Source organism: Solea senegalensis, linkage group LG1 (genome assembly GCF_019176455.1).
Source record: "Solea senegalensis isolate Sse05_10M linkage group LG1, IFAPA_SoseM_1, whole genome shotgun sequence".
In the NCBI taxonomy this organism is placed as follows: Eukaryota; Metazoa; Chordata; class Actinopteri; order Pleuronectiformes; family Soleidae; genus Solea; species Solea senegalensis.
Window position 1 is genome coordinate 31241450 of NC_058021.1, and position 19882 is coordinate 31261331.

At 40.6% G+C, this 19882-nt stretch overlaps 1 protein-coding gene across 1 annotated transcript; it reads left to right on the plus strand.

Moving 5' to 3' along the window:
- The first annotated feature begins 1559 nt into the window (after window positions 1-1559).
- bhlhe22 (basic helix-loop-helix family, member e22) lies at window positions 1560-3722 on the plus strand. Its single transcript, XM_044015043.1, has one exon. It carries the CDS (start codon window positions 1863-1865, stop codon window positions 2664-2666), a length of 804 nt encoding a protein of 267 aa, XP_043870978.1. The 5' UTR covers window positions 1560-1862; the 3' UTR covers window positions 2667-3722.
- The last annotated feature ends 16160 nt before the right edge of the window (window positions 3723-19882 follow it).

A 19882-nucleotide genomic window follows, 5' to 3' on the forward strand; every position in this document is an offset into this window, starting at 1 on the left:
TCAACCCTTTTGCACAGCCATGTTTCTACATTAGCCCAAAAGGGACAAACTAGACACTGGCTCCAGAGAGGAGAGGGGTGTTGTTCTGTTTTATTACCCTGCTAAACCACAATAGAAGACCATGGGTGAGAGGATGATTATTAAAATCTGCAACTTCACCACTAGATGTCAGTAAAAACTGTTCACAGGAAGCAACACTCCCTGTCCTCCCCTTATGAGAACATGAAGAGACTTCTGTCTAAAATTCACTACTAAATGCTTCTAAGGTACTAATTATTAAAATGTTTTTTTACATTTATATTTAAGCATTTAGCTGACACTTTTATCCCAAGCGACTTACAAAAGAAGAATAAGTGACATAGAAGAAGTCTTGGAAAGAACTCCACGAGATAGGAACAGTGGACTGACAGAGTGAGAGAGGTTGGGAGATCATGCAGGGAGGAAGGCAAGTGGTAGGACAGAAGATGCTCTTGGAAGAGCTGGGTCTTCAAGAGCTTCTTGGAGATAGGGACACCACTTTAGCACTCGATGGGTCATTCCATCATGGTGAAACGACACATGAAAAGAGTCTGGATTGTCTTGTGCGTGGTGATGGCACCGCCAGAAGACAATCCTTTGATGAATGGTGGAGTCGAGGGGTCCTTTTTGTGACAAGGACAGAGAATGTGTGAATATGACAGAGAAAGTGTCTGGATTAGAAAGGGTAAAAAAATAATGAATCTTGTATTTTCTATTAAAGCCGCCTCTGTGTCCAGTGAACACATGACATCCAGGTACCAGGTTTGAAGCTCACACTTTGTTAAAAATGACAACGTTACGTTATCCATCTGATTTCAAAGAATCAGGAAAAAACAAGCACAGTCTTTTTATTTAAGCGTCTTAATGGGGGGTTAGTAAACCATGTTTGTAGACGCTGACTTTCCATTACGGGTGTACTACATGATACAAACCAGTAGATGGCACTATGAGCACAAGTAAATCTGCAAGCAGATTTTATCAAGGAAGCGCAGACTTACACAGAATAATTTTGAGCACATATAACAGAAAAATCATATTATATTGTACGTTTTTAGAAAATCCCTGCAAATTCATCAAGTGGGTAAAATGAGAAGTAAATTATCAAGTCTCCAGTCAAGTTTGTCAACAAGTTTGAGTCTTACTCGAATTTCAAGTCAAGGTTTGGTGTCACAGTAAAAACAGCAACATATGAGAGAAAGGGGGGAAAAAGCATGAACATGTTGCAAATATTATTTGAAATGAGCTAAAAATTAAGTTAAGACCTTAAAATCAAATGTTAACTTTTGTTTGCAACTCTCCACTTAAAAACAAACATCACAGATCAGCTTTCACGGTCAGAGGGTTTTGTTAAAACACCGTCATAAAGATGATCACACACACTCGCGGGGGGGGAAAGGGGAGAGACCGAGTGCACGCGGTATTGTTTGTCATCGTTTAAAGGCTATTAATTAAAACGTTAACCTGATTGGGTGGATATGGAGTGAGAGGGGGAGACGCTGGTGTCTCTGTCCCAATAGGCGAATCCTTTTTAATAACCCGCCTCGAGATAATGATGTAAAAAGACTCGGGCGTCTTGTGCGTAACGAGGATCGTCGTGGAGACTCACTGAAGGTGAATCACAGGGAGGGAGAGAGAGCGAGAGAGAGCGAGAGAGAGAGAGAGAGAGAGGAGGGCAGGAGGAAGCAGCACTTATTACACGAGTCTCCTCCTCATCTCCACACCTCAGTTGACAACTCGCGCAAACCTGCAACTTCAACATTGACACACACACAAGCGACAAACTTGCAAAGGACAAAAAGAGGAAGGGACTCGTCCAGAGTTTCCAGACGGGAGTCCGCACGGCCATGGACAGGAGGATGAACTTGAGCGGCAGCGCAGGAGACATTTTTCAAAAAACTCTGAGCGCAGTGTCCAGTAAAAAGATGGATCCTTTCAGGTCAGCCGGCATCGAACTACCAGCCAGGGACCGCCAGTCACCGATGAGCTGCTTTGACCAGACCGATCCAGACCCGATTCAGCCGGGAGGACTGGCAGGAGTCAGAGGGGGACCGCTGGGGCTGCCCACCGGATCTTTGTGCATCAACTACGGGGAGAGCGCTAACAGGACCTCAGCGGCGGAGAGCAGCGGCGGGGAGCAGAGTCCCGACGACGACAGCGATGACAGGTGTGACATGGTCCTTCTGGGTGACAGGCGGACGGGGGCCGCGGGCAAACCAGAGGGAGGTAAGAAAAGCAAAGAGCAGAAATTACTGCGGCTAAACATCAACGCCAGAGAGAGACGACGGATGCACGACCTGAACGACGCGCTGGACGAGCTCAGAGGCGTCATCCCTTACGCGCACAGCCCGTCCGTGCGCAAACTCTCCAAAATCGCCACTTTGCTGCTCGCCAAAAACTTCATCCTCATGCAGGCGCAGGCGCTGGATGAGATGAGGCGGCTAGTGGCGTATCTCAACCAGGGCCAGGCCATCTCCGCTGCTTCCATACCGACCGCCACTGCACTCGCGGCTCAGAGCCTGGGCGCGTACGACCAGCCGCCTGGATATCCCTTCCCCACCGGAGTGGCTGCGTCCGCCTGTCCGGACAAATGTACCCTTTTCAACAACGCCACCTCCAGCCTCTGCAAACAGTGCACTGACAAGCCTTAATTGCGCGCGACAGAGACCCACAGAAGCACACGAGAGCGAGAGCGAGAGAGAGCAGACAACACTCCTAAGAAACACTTGTGGAAAGTCAGTCAGTCAGTCAGTAGGCTAGAGACAAATAATTTTATAATATGTACTAAAATGCATTGAAAACGCTTTTTTTGGTGTCCAAACAATACTTGATTGTGTACATAAATCATCCTTAAAGTGCTGGTATGAATGACAGTGAAGACCAAACACAAGTACAGTGACAGGCCTGTGAGGGCTGTGAGTCAGTGAGTGAGTGAGCGAGTGAGTGAGTGAGTGATGGACCTGTCTGGAGATTTTTAGTGACCTGACAACTTTTCCAGCGAACTTTTGGGTTTTGAATAGACGTGGACACTTTTCCCCCTGGAGAGTTAAGTCCTATACGAACCTCACTTTTCTGCTGCTTCCTTTGATTGTTTGCTGTTCTTACTTTGACTCACCCTCAGAGACATTTTTTGTTTTTGTTTTGTTTTGCTTTACTGGTTTCAAAGGCCTGCTGCAGTCTTCATGAACTTTTCTATATCGAGCACGTGGAATGTCACGAGCGAGGCAATGTGAACTGAGAACAGAGGAGGAGAGGAGTTCAGGGGTTTTAATCGGTCAGATATTTATTTATATGTGATAAGAATTCACTTGTTAAAAGTTTCGCACGGCTATTACAATTCTTTCTTGGGGGGGAGGAGGGAGGGGGGAGGGCAATGTGACATAATAATAAAATTTCAAAAAATTTAGAAAACCTGAGTCAAGGCCCTATATCAGGTTGTTCGCTGTGTCTTTTTGTAATTTATAAATTTGAATATTTATATCCGGTTTGTTTTTTTTTGCTTGTATTGCACACTGTAGTTTGTGTTTCTTTTCTTTCTTTCCTTTTTTCACACTAAGTGATCGAGGTCTTCAGTTGCATCGCGTTGTCAGGTCAAAGCTGTGGACTATTATTGTAGATACATTAGTTATTCTATGAGCAAAGAGGGCCATTTGTATGTATTTCAGTGTTGGAAAAAGCTTTATTAAAATATTTTGAACAACAGAAAACACTGATCTGGTTATTCATGTGTGTGAGTGTAGAGGAAGTTGCTTCTCACTTTTATTTTTATTTATTTATTTTACCTTTGATGGAAACATCACTAAAATGTTCACCTCCCTAATTGTGCCATACTATGAATAAATTTAAATAACGAGTGATTGAAATTAGACTTCAGTCGTTAAGCGCTGTCGGTCAGTGTCCGACTTTCATCCTGTGCCAAATTGTTCAGTCAATTTCTGCAGCGTCGAAAAGCGGCTACTTTTCCTTCTTTTCTTTGCAATTACAAGTCACGGCGAAGGCCACGCGAGATGGTGGGTGCACATTTCCAAAAACACCCCGTTAAATAATCTGTGTTATCGTCGTTAAAACTGTTGCACCACGAGGTGTGTAATAATGTTAATTGGAAAACAAACGTGTACGGAAAAGTGTCGACTGTAATACCTGGCTTCACACAATGAAACACATCGTTAGGGCAATTAGAGCTGCAGAATGTGATTAAGGAATGTAATTACGACACTGTTCATTGTCGTAATTTGGCGTCTTTAATCACAACGCAGCCGTCAGCTGCTCGTGCCATCGCCTCCTCGCCCTTTGTCCTCCTCAGTCTCGCTCTCACATACTCTGTCCACACATCACATTTTTCTCATGAAGGCCAGAGGACACGAAAGGGACATTTAATCCTGGAGAATAGCTTGACTAATATCCGGCAGTAAAAGGGGAGTTTGAACCAAAACAGTGAAAAGGGTGTATTTCTAATTGTGCACGCATGCTGCACGACAACGTATCAAAGCATTTAAGTGCATATTTTAAGAATTTCTTTATAATAAAATCAGATGTCTTAATTGAAGTGAAAGTTATAGATTCTTCAGTGTGTGAGATTCAGCACCATGGACAGAGACAGCTGATTTTTAAAGAAGAAGAATAAATTCCCGTGTTTACCACATGGATTTATTCTATACATGGCTTAATAATCATTTCTGTGTATTTATACACCACTGAGGATCTCCTCTGGTGATTGACATGCAGACATTCACAGCTTTGTAGCAAGAAATAGCCTCCTAAACTCAACACTGTGAGGATTTTTTTTTGTAACCATGTAGGACAGGATTATTTTTGGATATTGCATAGTGCAATATTTTCTCATGACCAGATGTGATGCTTTTTAATCTCGTCATCCACATTTAGCTCTGATCCAAAGTTTTAGTCACTTAAAATTAAATAGATTAGAATCTATCAGTCACATTTATTTTTTAACAGATTTGATTTTGAACCAACGTCCAGTTGACACGGTTGAGAATAAGCAGTTAAAAATGCACAAAAAAAGGGTCTCTCTTTCTACATTCAACAGAACAGTGTTCTGGTTTTCACTTTGCAGTCTCCGATCTCAGCTTTGTGTGTGTTTATGATGAGCCAATCCGACAACAGGGTCACTACAGTGTCCGCTTTAATCCCATCACACCACCCAACGCCTCGAATCATCTTCACAGAAAAGCTCCTTCATCAAGAATGAAAATAATCAGAAGATATTAAAACAAAAAACAACAAAAAAAATCCTGTCAGCAGCTATCATCCGTTTTTCCCCAGGAATGAACACTGATATTTAAGTGAGTTTTTAACACACAGAGAGAAAAAAAAATAAAGTAATTTTCCATCCTGCTGTTAGAAACTGAGATGTCACAAAAACATTAATTATGCAATATGCATTAATGCACAAATGACTGGAGCATTTAACCCATACTAATATTCACATTAGCACAGAAGAGGAGATTCCCCAGGGGTGAGACAGAGCCATATGCGAGTGCAAAACAGAACAGCAGCAGAGGAAAAGGAAACACGAGGAGGAAAACAAACCACAGGAGAAGACGACGCGGTTCAAACGTGGACATGATGATTGGTGACGATTTAGTGTTCCTCTCGATGTGGCGAACTTCGAGAGAAACTTGGTGGTTAGCACCGTTTACAATCTGGTGAAATGTCATGTACACACAAGGGTCTCTGAAACGGTATGTTGATGAGTTGGAGCTGGGCAACGACATAGCACTCAGAAGTGTGTCGTGGAAAGGGGGGGGGACCAGGAGGCTCGAAGCTTCCTCCAAGTCGGTCGGTGCCAGTCGTCATAATAGGCCCGGCGTCGTTTTTATTCATGAGTCTAATAAAGCTGGATCTGTCTTAAAGGCGTTTACAGTGAGAATCGGGGGGCTCATGAATAAAAGTGGAAGATAAAAAAAAGAAAAAAAAGGAAAAACACACCCCCTTTTCATAAACCATAAAATGTCCAATTTACCATATCAAGGGCCAGCAGGACGCCTATTCATAACGCGGGCGTGATGTATGCTAAGGATGATAAACAAGAAAGTCAAAATATACATAAGAGTGTTGAATTGAAATGTCCTCTTCATATCAGTAACAGGCAAAAAAAAAACCTCTGTGTGCCAGTGAATTCATCCATGCTGTGTCCCACACACACACACACACACACACACTGTGTAAAGAGATATATGTGCCACACTGGGCTGAGGCACCAAATCAACTGCAGGGCGGTCATTTACGTTTGTCAGGACACTGATATGGCAGTGCATAATGTTGTCTTTGTGGTGTGTGGACACACACACACACACACACACACACACACACACACACACTATAAAGACAAACACATGGACAAATCAAGGGGTTCCTCTTATGGGTGGGGTTAAAAAATGCTTTAAAGCAGAAGATATTTGGATGTTGATGTTAACGCAGCGACACGTTAAACTGAATTATCTTTTTTTTTTACTTTTTGTAGTGCATATTTTTTTCATATTCCTAAATTAAAGGGTCAATATCAACTGGTTTTGATCAACTAATGTTACCATGAGTCTATCATGGACTTAAAATTGGTAATACAGACCACAAACCAGTGTGATGTTACAGTATAAATGCGAGTACTTCCTTACATTTTTATTCAGCTTTAGCTGTTGGATCATTTGCGTTTCTCAGAATTTAAAAAGTGTTTTCTTTTATTTCTTAAATTTAAATATCTATTGTCTATCCATACGCTAAATATTACAACCTACATTTTTTACTAAAGAATCATTCAAATTCCATGACTTGATCATATTGGAGTACATACTTGGAGATCATAGTTTTGGAGATGCTGCTTTGATGAAAGAATAATCATTTAAAAAGTGTGCAGAATGTGTGTTTCCCTTTTCAACCATGCTAATATACATTAAGATATGATTAAATAAGATAAGATATAGTCCTTTATTAGTCCCGCAGTGGGGAAATTTACATAGTCACAGCAGGAAAGACAGTAAAATACAATATAGCAAGATATTAACAATAAGACTATAAAAAGTTAAAGTACATCATCGACAATTTCCAGAATATATACAGAATTGGCTTGACATTTACAGTATAACAGATTATATACATAATTTACTTAAATTAGATGGTGTTAAGATGCTAATTATTATCATTATCTGGAAACAAATCCAAAGAAAGTGAACTCTTGTGCTGTGTTGATATCACTGAAATCCATTGTTGGCGTTTGTTATACTTTGCCACTGTTATGTTCACAGACTAATAACCCTTAAATAAATGTTCTTATTATACTGTAGAACAGCAGTTTTATGGCGTCTGTGTTTAAATACAGGAAACTATACGACGACTACTACTGCCTGAATCTGAACACAAAAGTTAATGTGGTCATTTTAAAAACCCTCACGCCGGCTGTACATTTCTAACTCTATGTTTTTCCTCTGTTCGCCTAATGAGCCTCTAATTCATGATAGTGGGGATGTTTTTTTTTTTTTCTGAGGCAGCCTAGAGGTCAGGTAAACATATGGTGCCGTGTTTAGCTCTGAAACCACTAAACAGGGCACAATAAATGACGTAGTTATGCGCGATTATCCCCTCATCTGGAATACAATTGTTGAGTAACATCTCTAATACTCCAACTGCCTCCATATTAATCAGATTAAAGTCCCCAATCCCCTAATCCCCGTTCACCGATGGGCCCCCGTCTTTGAGTCGTATTCTGATGTTCTTTTATTCCTCGTGGGATTAAGATATGTTGAGGGCAGAGGGCTGTGATTTGTGGTGTTGTTTTGGACAAAAGCAACACGAAAACAATTCACTTTGGATTCGAAGAAACAAAACACAGGTGCACAGGAATTAAGTGCTTCCCTTGTGTTTGTGTGGTCCAATTTATTTGCTTTATAAGCTGATGGGCGGGCGGCCTCTGATCTGACTTGTTACATTTTTAAAGCTTCTCTGTTTTGAAAGAATATGCAGTTGTTGTTTTTTTAAGTCTTTGTTGCATCACATTGTTCAACAAACTGTAACGATCACAATGCCGTGGTAAATCTTAAACTTTGGGAGCATTTTTTTGTGATATACAATCATAGGCTCTGTTGTTGTTAAGCCCCATGTGAGCTGTGAACTTTCCTTCTCTGTGACCTTATCGTTCAGATAATGCTCAGAGTGACCCCACAGATTAAATGGGTCACATGAACAGGGAAAAAGACAGGATGATACTCTGCTGAACTCTCACACACACACACACACACACACACACACACTCTCAAAATAAAACTGCTGCAAAAGAACACAAAAAAAAAGAAAAATCAGATGTACTTTTTTTAATGAACGTGTTTAGTTTGTGTCTGTGTGCGACACGCGCGTTTTCCCTGTGAAAGAGGGCTCCCTCATCCTGATCAATATGCAGATCCTGAACATCTAAGGGTTCATTAAAAGGAAGGCGAGGTGAATTTCATCTCCCGTCTCTGATGTTCATTAACTCTGGCTTCCACACTGATATAAAGACATGAGGATGACACAATAACGGTGTGAATCACTCATTGCTCCTTCCTCTCTCTCCCTCTCTCTCACACACATGCACGCACACGCACACACACAAGCATTGTCATAAGTCACATTTGGGGACATTACATTATCCTGAAGACATGCAAGTTTCTCCTTAGCCTTAGTCATAACTACTGAACCAAAAATCTGACTGATTCCAATTTAGGGGGAATAGCTTTTGTCCCACGTTTAACAAGACGTCCTAAATTTATTGTCTTTTATATCTGACCCAAAAGTGTCCGTGTGACATAAACACAAACAATATTCACACACTCCCTTCTCTTATGAACACACATGAAGGAAAAATTAATGGCCCGACTGACAAGAGAGAATTGTGGGGTAAAGCTATAACAAAGTCAGCACCTAATATAGCCTGAAATGTGTGTGTTGTGTTACTGTCAACTACTTGTTTACATGTTGTTTATTACCTGATTGCCGGACAGGTTTCTGATTAGAGTGTAATCTGAAGATTAAGACGTACTACGAACAAGGTCGTACACGTTGTAAACAGAGGCATTAAAAAGAGACGAGAAGAAGAAGAAGACGACATAAAAACAATCTGACACCGGGTGTGTGAGGTTGTTCAAGCGATGGCGGACTTGCAATCGACTGCATCTTTTCCAAAGGAGTGCAGAGGAATTTATTGAGTGGATTTCAATCTCAAACGTTTGAAAAGAAACAACAGACGACACGCTTCCCTCTGCTGAAAATCTGTCATGTTACTAGAGCATGAAACTCCGGCCGTAAGTGTAACACTTGCTTGGCTGATCGTACTGATGTGCCGAGCGCTACTCGAGGCTTCAGTGTATCTGTCTGAGCAGAGGTCTTTAACATCCATGAATGCCAAGCATGGGGGAGGCAGGCCAGGCCAAGCGTAACCGTGGCGGCCCAATGTCCTTGGCTCCTCGGCGGCCTTCACCTCACACTCCCTGCACAGTGAATTTTATGGCTAATTTCCGGCAATTTATCCTGGCACTTTCAGAGGAGAGATTCCTGCGGGAATAATGTGCATAATTTGCATAAATCATCCTGATAGAATGCACATCAGCATGTAACCCCCCCTGTCTGATGCTGCAGCGTTTACTTTGTAATCAAAACTGACTCTTTTCCACCGGCGGATGCACAAGAGCCATGAGAAGGGGGTCTGAGTTTAGGCGAGTAATTACAAACGGAATGATACACACACATAAAAGGACCGATACATACAAAGTGTCCTCAATTCAAGAACGGTTTTTAACAAAAGATGCATCAAAATACTGCAGCGAGAAAACTCAATTTACAACTATATTTTCTTGTTTTTAAGGTGTGATAGTGCGGCACAAACAAAATGTTGTTTTCTTTAAAAATTTTACCATTACCAGCACTAATTAATTCCTCTCAAATGAGGTATTTTTCCCCTTCTCTTTTCACTGTTCTCTATTTAAACTGAGCCTGTAATTTCCCCTGGTTATATTTCTTTATCCTGTGTGTTGCAGTATTGAGACATCAACCACAGTTTGGTTCACAGGCTTGTTTTCAAAGCCCCCCACCGCTCCTCACCCCCCCGACCATGTTTAAGTGACCAATTGTCTGAGGGGAAGAGACGGGGGTCAGTACACAGCAGCAGCAGCCGCGATTCCCCTCCCCTTTGCCTTGATCTAATTTGACATACAGTGAGTAAGTGCATATTCTCTTGGACTGCTTTCGTTACTATAATCAGTGCCGGTCAAATCGACTTTGTAGGGTTTGAGGAGGTGTTGAGATGAAAGAGGGGGAAACTGAGCACTGTAGAGAAGATGAGGGTTTTTTTTTTGTTTTTCGGCACATACAGTACGGCGACACAAGGCAAGCAATCCTGCACAGCATGCAGACTGTAGGGGAGTTTGTATTGGGTTAACTAATCGGAGGAGACACACAGACCAAACATAGCTGCGCAGGGAAAGAGCAGCACACTCGTTACATGCATTAGATTTTAAGACTGACAGGAAAGAAGTGGAAGTGTGTGTGTGTGTGTGTGTGCAGCTGTCATGTGGAGTGAGCGGTTCTACGTTGCTACATGACCAGGTTCCTCCACTGGCCTCCATCCCAGAGATTCTCAAGATTTCAGATGGTATCACTGGTGACAACAGGACAGTTGTCTGCTGGGTGGACGTTAATCACAATAATACGGGGCAGGCTAATCACGAATCACTGATCATGCGCTAAATGACATGTCTTCTCTACCCAGTGTAACCAGTCTCTCTACATGGTGGGGATGCACACCAAGACTAGCCCCTTTTCTGGGGGGTGGTGGGGGAGGGGGGGTGTTGGACAGTGGTTATGAGGCTGGTGCACAGCCATCCAGACAATAATTACTCTACGTCTGTGGTCACATTAAATATCAGTCAAAGCAGATTAATTTCGACTGATAGCGTTGGTCCCTGCTAAATGCAGATTTTTCTTAATAAGAGTGAAATTGTGGCACGGAGAGGGTTAGACACTGTGAGGTCTGCTATATGGGACCCTTCACTTACTTATGTGGCAAAGACACAATGTCTTCGTATCTGAATGTGGGAGCAAAATTAGCACGTAAATGTGTTTTTCCTGTCGCCTGCTCTGATGTGTGAGTTTATATGCAGGGACTGTATGCACAAGCACAAACGAGGCTGTGTGTGTGTGTGTGTGTGTGCGAGTGTGTGTGTGTGTGTGTGTGTGTGTGTGTGTGTGTGTGTGTGTGTGTGTGTGTGTGTGTGTGTGTGTGTGTGTGTGTGTGTGTGTGGGGTAGGTCTTTCACTAAATACCCAGAGACCCAGAGAATTACCCAGAGCAGAGAGGACAGCATCTGTTTGTGTGCTTGTGCCGAGCAAACAAGGCAATTTAGAGAACACCAAGGGAGCAGCTAATAAACACAACCTTATTCCCCCATCCTCCTACACCTGGCTCTGAATATTCCAGTGCTACAGTAAGGACGCCTGTCTGTCTTTGTGTTCCTGTGTGTGTGTGATGTAATGCCAGAGGGGAGTTGACCTGACCAGAAGGGCTGCTTGTATGTTATACTGCAAGTTTATTACTGTATGTGTGTGTGTGCGTGTTTGTGTATATCATGTGCATGTGAGCAACTGTGTGGGATGTGTGTGTGTGTGTGTGTGTGTGTGAGAGAGAAAGAGTGTGTGTGTGTAATCATTCATCATTGTACAGTGAGAGACATGCCAGTGCTGCTGGGAAATGGCAGGTCTGTGTCCCATCACACCCTGGTGTCTTTGTCTGTACGGCTAAAGCGGAGCCAAAATGCCTGCCCTGGATACCTGGCATAGAAATAGCTCTTTACTGTACACAGAGGTGTATGAATACTGACCTCACACAGACTCAGGCTCTAAATTTACTATTTTACAAGCAGATAAAATAAGATTTGGCATCATTTTTACATTTAGCATGTGGAAACTGAAATAACCTGTGTAAATGTGTGTTTTTAAGACTCATGTCTGTCCCGGTTGTCTTGTGTTTGACCTGCATCTGTTGCGATAAACATTCTCTAATGAGACCTGCAGCGTCATTTGCTGCCACCACCGCTGACTCTGATATGTAGGCAATGTGACACCCAGAAAAAAAACTCACGCATCAGAGCAGACACAAAATGGCCGCCCGGTGCCAAACCCCGCCTTGGCTTTCACTTCATATCACGCCACAGGATCTGGCTGAAGACGAAGGGCTTTACAGCGCGTTTAGAGAAGACCTCACAACTCTGTCTACGTCTGTCACTTACGGGGCTATAAAGGTTTTCATGTTCTTATACAATACGCTGACTTAAATCTCATATGTGACGGTGCATTTTTAGACACATTTAATCACAATTCACCATGTGCAGTCACTTTTAAATAATCCAATTTGCTCTTTGAGCACTTCCAAAGTGTCCTTTCACCCCTCGTGTCTCAAACCTGGTAGCTTCAGAGAAATGGCCCACTTTCTATCAATGTTTGAGCCTTTGAGCGAAATAACATCATGAAATAAAAGTGTGGGCGAGAATAAGACCAAAAGGGGAGATTAATCTGAGTTATTACATTGATTGGATTTCCAGAATGCTAATTAAAAGATGTTAGGACACGGGCCCAGCCAAGGATCAGTGGGCACTAATGAGGACCAATAGGCCCTCTGTAATCTGTGCTTTAATGAGAGTGGTTTAAATGTTAAGTTTGCGGGGAGAAGAGGTGGACAGCGGGAACGCGGGGCTGAAGTGGCAATCGTGGAAAACCAATCCTCTAACGTCATTATAACTGGTAATGGTGAGGATTCACAGCCTCAGCGAAAAAAGGAGACGAATAAAAATAAGTAGGTGAGAGCAGCAAGAAATTCAATTACACTAAAGGGGTTTTGCACAATAAAAACATTTTATTATTAGACGATTAACAGGGTGGTTTAATAGCCGAGGGGTCACATAGCCCCTACTCTTGTATTTCAATAAAGCCTTTGTAAAGTAACAGGGTAGTATCTTTTAATGGGAAACCAGTTATCCCACCCTGCTGCTCTTTCTCTCTCCAAGTTCCCTTGGGTTTTATGATTTTCACACTTTCCATATTCAATTTAAAAAAAGAGAGTAAGAAAGTGTGGTCAAATAAGTCTTATTGGGTTTTCTGTTTATCTTAACTGTTGGATACAGAAACAAAAGTGTATGCAATAAGATAATGGGGAAAATATGACATTTTTACAACCGTCACAGGTACGGCCAGCAACTTGTGCATTTTTTTTTCTGTCATTTGAATAAAAAATGCCTGAAATTATACTGCTCAAAACATTAAAACACCTAAATCTCACATAAAAATATTTACTGATAGATTGTATAATGCTTTTTGTGTCAGATACCGATATCACAAACTGAAGTATCTACCGATACGGATATTATTCCGATACAGTCATTATAGACCATAAACAAAGCTGTTAACACATTTATGCTGAGTCGTTTCAAAGAAATAATTCTCCAACTGTGTAACAACTATTGTTGTAATAAACGGCCCAAACATGACTCAGCTAAAATACTTTTCTGATTTTTATTTACATTTTTACAGCTTGTGCATAGTGAAGCATGCGACGATCCGATCCAGTGATTTTGACAAAGTGTTGGCTCAATACCAATAGTGACTTTCATAATCGATTAATCTGTCGATTATTTTCACGATTACTCTAGTAATCATTTGGTTCATAAAATGTCAGAAAACATTAAAAAATGTTGATCAGTGTTTGTCCAACCTGGAAATGATGACGTTCTCGAATGTCTTGTTTTGTCCACAAACCAAAATGATTCCGTTTTTAATGATTTCTTTGTTATGTGGAGCAAAGAAACCAGAAAATATTCATATTTAAGATCTTGAAACAATCAGAAATCATGAAAAAAAGCTTCAAACCGATTTAGTTGACGATTAATTTAGTAATTGAGTAATTGTTTCAGCTTTTTTCCCTAGACAAAACACTCAAGTCTTTATCTTATATTACAACAACAGTAGCCAATACTCATAATTCTAGAACATAAATATTTGGCACAATTTGTCTAAAACCATTAAAAATTAAACAGTTAAAATAGCTTTGATTTACTTAACTCTGTCTAACAACAGGCTGATTAATTGACCGATCCTTCCGGCTCCAATCACCAGTCAAAGAAATGACTTTAAACATATTTTGAAGGAAGGAGTATGAGAAATGAAACGGCAGAATAATACAAACCAGACGGTTGAGGAGTCAACCGACATTAGAGAAGTCGTTACTTATTCAGTGGATAGTTGTTATTAGCAAAATGAGTCTTAATGGCAGGTGCACCCCGCTCATTTAAAACTGGAGCATATCCCTATAATCAGCGTGCTAATTTATCACAAATAATGACTTGTATTGACGACAGGCTGGTAAACACTCAAGGAGAGTATCAGCCTAATGGGTCTCTTCATTTAGGGCATCTGGCGTGCATGTATGATGGGTTCAAATAAACAAGAAACAATGCTAAGCATCTATTACTTTTAATGGGTTTTGGGTTCTTTACCTTATATGGCTTTCTTGATTTAAAAAAACAAAACAACAGGAAGGTACAGTCAAACTGACATTTTACTTAAATGCCATAAAAGCAGGACGGGAAAGGAACTGGCAGTCGAAATTAAAGAAATAATATGATTCAAGTTATCTACGTAAAACTCTAATATGCGTGAATGTGAAAGAATCTGTTGCTATTAACAGTGATTTTAAAAGACTGGAACTTCAAGGTGCTTTTACTTTGAAGTGCAGTAAGCAATGCTGGTTTTCTGGCTGTGTTACTTTTGTTGTAGCTTTATTTCCTATTTACCTTTCAGTTTCCTTTTTCCTACATGTCTCCATTAAGCATTAAATGTTACGTTAACTAAATACTTCCGTCATTTCATTCACTATATTTCCAAATAAGAGCACAAACTACTTTTTTCTTTTACCCTCAGAACTCATAAAATCTGGGTTCATCTCAAAACTACAGAAAAAAACACAAACCTCGTTGATCACGCAAAGAATTTTTAACACAGCTTTTTCAAACATCCTTGATTTAGTTTGGATACTTCCATTGTTTGGCTTTGCACACAGAAATTCAATTATACCAGGCTCAAAATGATCAGCCCCCTTACGAACTGACCTTTTTATTGTTATCTCCCAATTTACATACGAATAAAATCTTCAATCATGGTTTGAGATGTCACTTGAGAAAGCATCGTTCCAAAAACAAAAGAAATCAGTTTAGACTTGAGAAAAAAGGATTGTTGATGCTCACAACTCAGGAGAAGGAGATGCAGAGTTATCATAGCATTGTCAAGAACTGGAGTGAGTTGGTTTTTGTGGAATAATTTAATTTCTGTGTGCAAAGTCAAATAATGGAAATATCCAAAATAAAACTAGGATGTTTTAAAAAAAAGTTTTTAAAAATGATATGGGAAATACTTTATTAAAACATTTTCATAGGGTGGCTAATAACTGTATCTAGTGGATTATTATACACCTTATACAAATAATTACATTAAAACTGAATGTTTGCAATTATAAAGTAAAAACAATTAAAATTGTGATGTGATTATGGTGTTTATGAAAGAACATACAGTACAGACCACAGTCCAAGGCACAAACATTATATTGCAAACCATCTAAGAGCTGAGATATTTACAGACTCTCTGACTGAGACACTGCCATCGCTAAAACAATCATTACAATAAGCATACGTTTAAAGTCTTTATGTGGGTCTAATTTTGACACTCAGCTCTCATGGATTAAGTTTAATCAGGCCTTCAATTTCCCTTTGCTGTTGAGGACAAATGGCCTCCTGGAACGGCGTACACCGGGAATGAGATAGTTGTATTAAACCAAGGTTAAGTCATAACATCCAGCCAAGATAATGGTATGCAAAAAAAAAAGAGAGCAGCTGAAATTACAGTAGGGGTATGACAATACTGATAGGCTATAAAAACATGTCATTTAATGTTCCCTATAACCCCCACCTCCCCCAAAGAGCACCGCTCTCATCTTCTCGCCATTAAGCCAATTCATCACCTCTTCAGAGAAGGCCATGACACAGATCCAGTCTATCAGTCACTCTCTTTAGGTTGCAGTTGCTATTCAGATGATCAAGGATTTCTGCCGTATTAAACATGGAAGTGAAAGCTGAGGCCATCTAAACAATGACACGAGAGAGCTGCTCCGGGCAAAAGAGTTCTTTATCGGGAAAACTGTGAGTTTCAAACGCCGGGAGTAATCGCATGGGGAATTAAAATATGAAAACAATGATGTAGCAATAATGAAAGCTTTGGTTTCCCACTTGAAGGCAGTTGTTTGATATGTCACTTTTCTAATGACTTCTTGAGAAAGGACCCTGGATTTGCATTTTTGGTCCCTGCTGCTGTAATGAAAAAAGGTAGAGCGGAGCATATTTCACTGGGCCTGTCAAACCCACTCACGCCCCTCTGCAAAGCACTCAGGAACTTCATTCCATCGCCGCCCGTTCTCACAACTGTGCAATGAAATTGACTATGACAAAATTAGCAAACCTAGACTGTTTGGACACATTCCCAATGTAGACGTTTTGTCGTTTTTTTTTCTCCCCCCCAAAATGCAATCAAGCCCTGGAACATCAAACATGAAGTCTCCTTGAAAGTTGTTCAGTCTCTTTGGCACGAGTGCAGCTATAGATTTATGTAATCGCGAGCTTGTTAGGGAGATTTCCTGGGGCCTGTTGACAGTGATGTGCTGTGGGGTTGGTCAGAGGTGACATCTGGGAGGCACAATTCTGCTGCGCCACCACACAAAAGCAATTAAAGATCTATATTTCCAGACAGGTCCTGACTTTGTTCAATGGTGGAGGGATACGTGTGGTTTAATGTCTTAATTAACATGACAGGCATGTCCCACACACGGTCTTCACATGACAATCGAGGGTCATCATGGAAAAGAGTGGTGGCCATCAGTGGAATCAAATCACTTGACAAGAGGGGGCATCAAAAAGCGTTTTCCAAGTGAGTGAACGGGTCCATGGGTGAAAAAGAAATGTCTACAGAGATGTAGTTTTAAAAAAAAGTTATTGAAGTGACACCAGTTATTGCAAGTTGCAGCTACTCTGAAGCATGAGAGCAGGAAACGGTTCAGTTTCAGTTGGACAAGCTCAGCTCAAACACTTACTCTTCATTAGATGAATCTCTCTGGCTAAAGTAATTAGTTCACTCTATTAATTACTATAATCACCCATTATCGTGTTGGCCTCCATTTTAACATGTTTCATGGACTTAACGAGCCTTAAGCAAAGCTGCTTTCGGGGAATATCACTCTGTGACGATTCTATGAGTGGCAAAAACACTAAAGCTTTGGTTTTATTGTTGAATATTTCTTATTGTTAACAAAGGATTTCAAACATTAAAACAAGGCTCTGGTCTCTTCCAAGTATGGAATCAACAACTTCAACTATTTTTGCAAAAGCACCACCGTCTTGTTTTGGGCTTCCTAAAGGCTGCACTGGTTTAAAAGGTCCAGTGTGTAAGAGTTAGTGACATCTAATGGTGAGACTGCAGAGTCCTCTCACCTTCCCTACACTTCTACGAACATACTTGAGGGTAATATTTTCAAAATTTGTCAATAAATATTCGTTGGCTTTTAACGCGGAGTGAGTTGTTTTCTTATGCGTGTCTTACTATTGTTTTTAAATGCTTCTTTTATTGACTTTTATGCGCGTCCTTTAGCCCTCATTAGCCCCCTTATTGCTGTATTTGTATATTACTGTATATTTGTACTGCACGCTGGTCCACCCTGTGGTTTATAAATGTGCTTTATAAATACGATTGGATTAGAATAAACCCACATAAATGTTACATACTGGACTTCCCCACAATAACAGGATTTAAGTGAGTGCAGACATTAGGGCACATTCCAAGGTGGCAAAAATATGGAATTAAATGTGTGTCAATATTTTCAAACAGCATTTTCAAACAGCAACAAAAGGAAGCAAACAACAGTTTATGTTAATAATCTGACAAACATTAGATACGTACAATTATTTTGTTGGATATCGACGGTAAATACAGTCGGAGCAAAAACAAAATCCCCATCATTGCAAACAAAAAGTGTATTTTCAAACCCAATAAAATGCATTTTTTTGAACGATTACATAGATATTTTATTTTGCTGTTCATTTTTGTTGGCTCAATTCATAAAGTGTTGTTTGAAAATACTGACACGAATCTAATTCCATACAAAAAACACATTTCTCCTCAACACTGACCTTTACATAAATAAAACAAAACAAAACAAAACAGTGGAATCCACGACCAAAACAGAAGATAAGCAATTATTTTGGCCCAACGTGTATCTGCCATAACAACCGTTTAATCTTAGTTTACAATGCCAAACATGTCCACAGCATTAGGTTTTAACAAGAGGCTTTATACACCGGGCCTCTGTGAGCTGCCATGAAATAGGGACAGGGTGTAAGAGGATGGAGGTGGAGTGCAGTAAACAAGGCGGTCCTGCTCCCCAGCTGTGAAGGTGACACAGGGATGCTACACACAGAACAAGCCCTTTTGATTAATCACAGGATATTTACTAGCTCAGATCTAATCAAGGACTGCAGGATCACAGGCTACATCATACACGGCCGAGGAATTTACACAGCAGAGTTAACCTGTCACCTGCCACTGTCCTGCTCTTTATACCTATAAACACTGCGTATAGTTTGGCCAGCAGTTACACACTGCGCGCACACACACACACCCTGAAGCGGCTCCAGAGGTGATTGTTTTATTTCCACTGAAACATTATAACCTGCAGTCAGATACTCAACACATGTCGTCTGATATAAAACCTTATGGCAGGTGGGGGGAGAATGAGCCATTTATCTCAAGGTGGTCGTGGTAATGGGAGACAAGAACGTGAGCAGTTTTCCTCACCGAGTAAAACTACAGCGCCGTGTGCAGCAGCCTGTTCTGCCCCGACTGTAGCAGTGGGATAGTTAATCCCCAGGGAGACAATATAAACCAAACAATAACAGGCAGGGATTAGGCAGGTATGATCTCCGATGGTTTATAATGTGACTTACATAAGTGATTCAACGACGTGGTGAACGTTCATAAAGAACAGCGAGGACTTGTACATGACATCACAGTTCTGAGTGAGTGTTTCACTACCATTTCCACAAAATCTGAGGTAGAAAGTCAGAAAAACACAAGTTGACGGGACTATTTGGGGTTTTGAGTCCATTGATTGACAAAATATGCAACCTTACTTTTGCATATTACTTACTTTCTTTTTTTTTTTTAGAAAAAGTGCCATTTTTTGATTATATATTATAATAATTTAATACAACTAAACTCAGTGTAGCTGTGTACAGATACATGCACTGGCTCTTGCAGTGCATTTTCCTTAACAAATGTTCACACACGATCCTCATAATAACACAAAATCTAAATTATATACAAGTAGAAGTAAAAAGTTTATTCCTTAATAAACATTAATTACAATGCATCATTTAGTTTCCAAATTAAAGCACCTCTTTTGAGGAGCAAATCCCAATCCCACCACCATTTAGAAACTGAACTTAGATAAAAGCACAGACCTATTAAAAATGAGACAAAATAATAATTAGATTATTTGCTTGCTAATTGTCACTATTACTTGCTGTCCATTTGCTGCAGTAACTGAAGTGAATTTTTTAGTTTGTGGAAAAAACTAAAAGTCTAACTCTATATGAAATGGATAACGACATAACCTTTAGCCTGACTTGTGTGCTGTCTTCTGTTATTAGTGGTTCTACACAAGAGACGAGCAGTGGTGGAAGTTTGCACTGTTTAAAAAAAGAGGCTGAGATAAAAATGTGGCCTACATGATTGTGTCG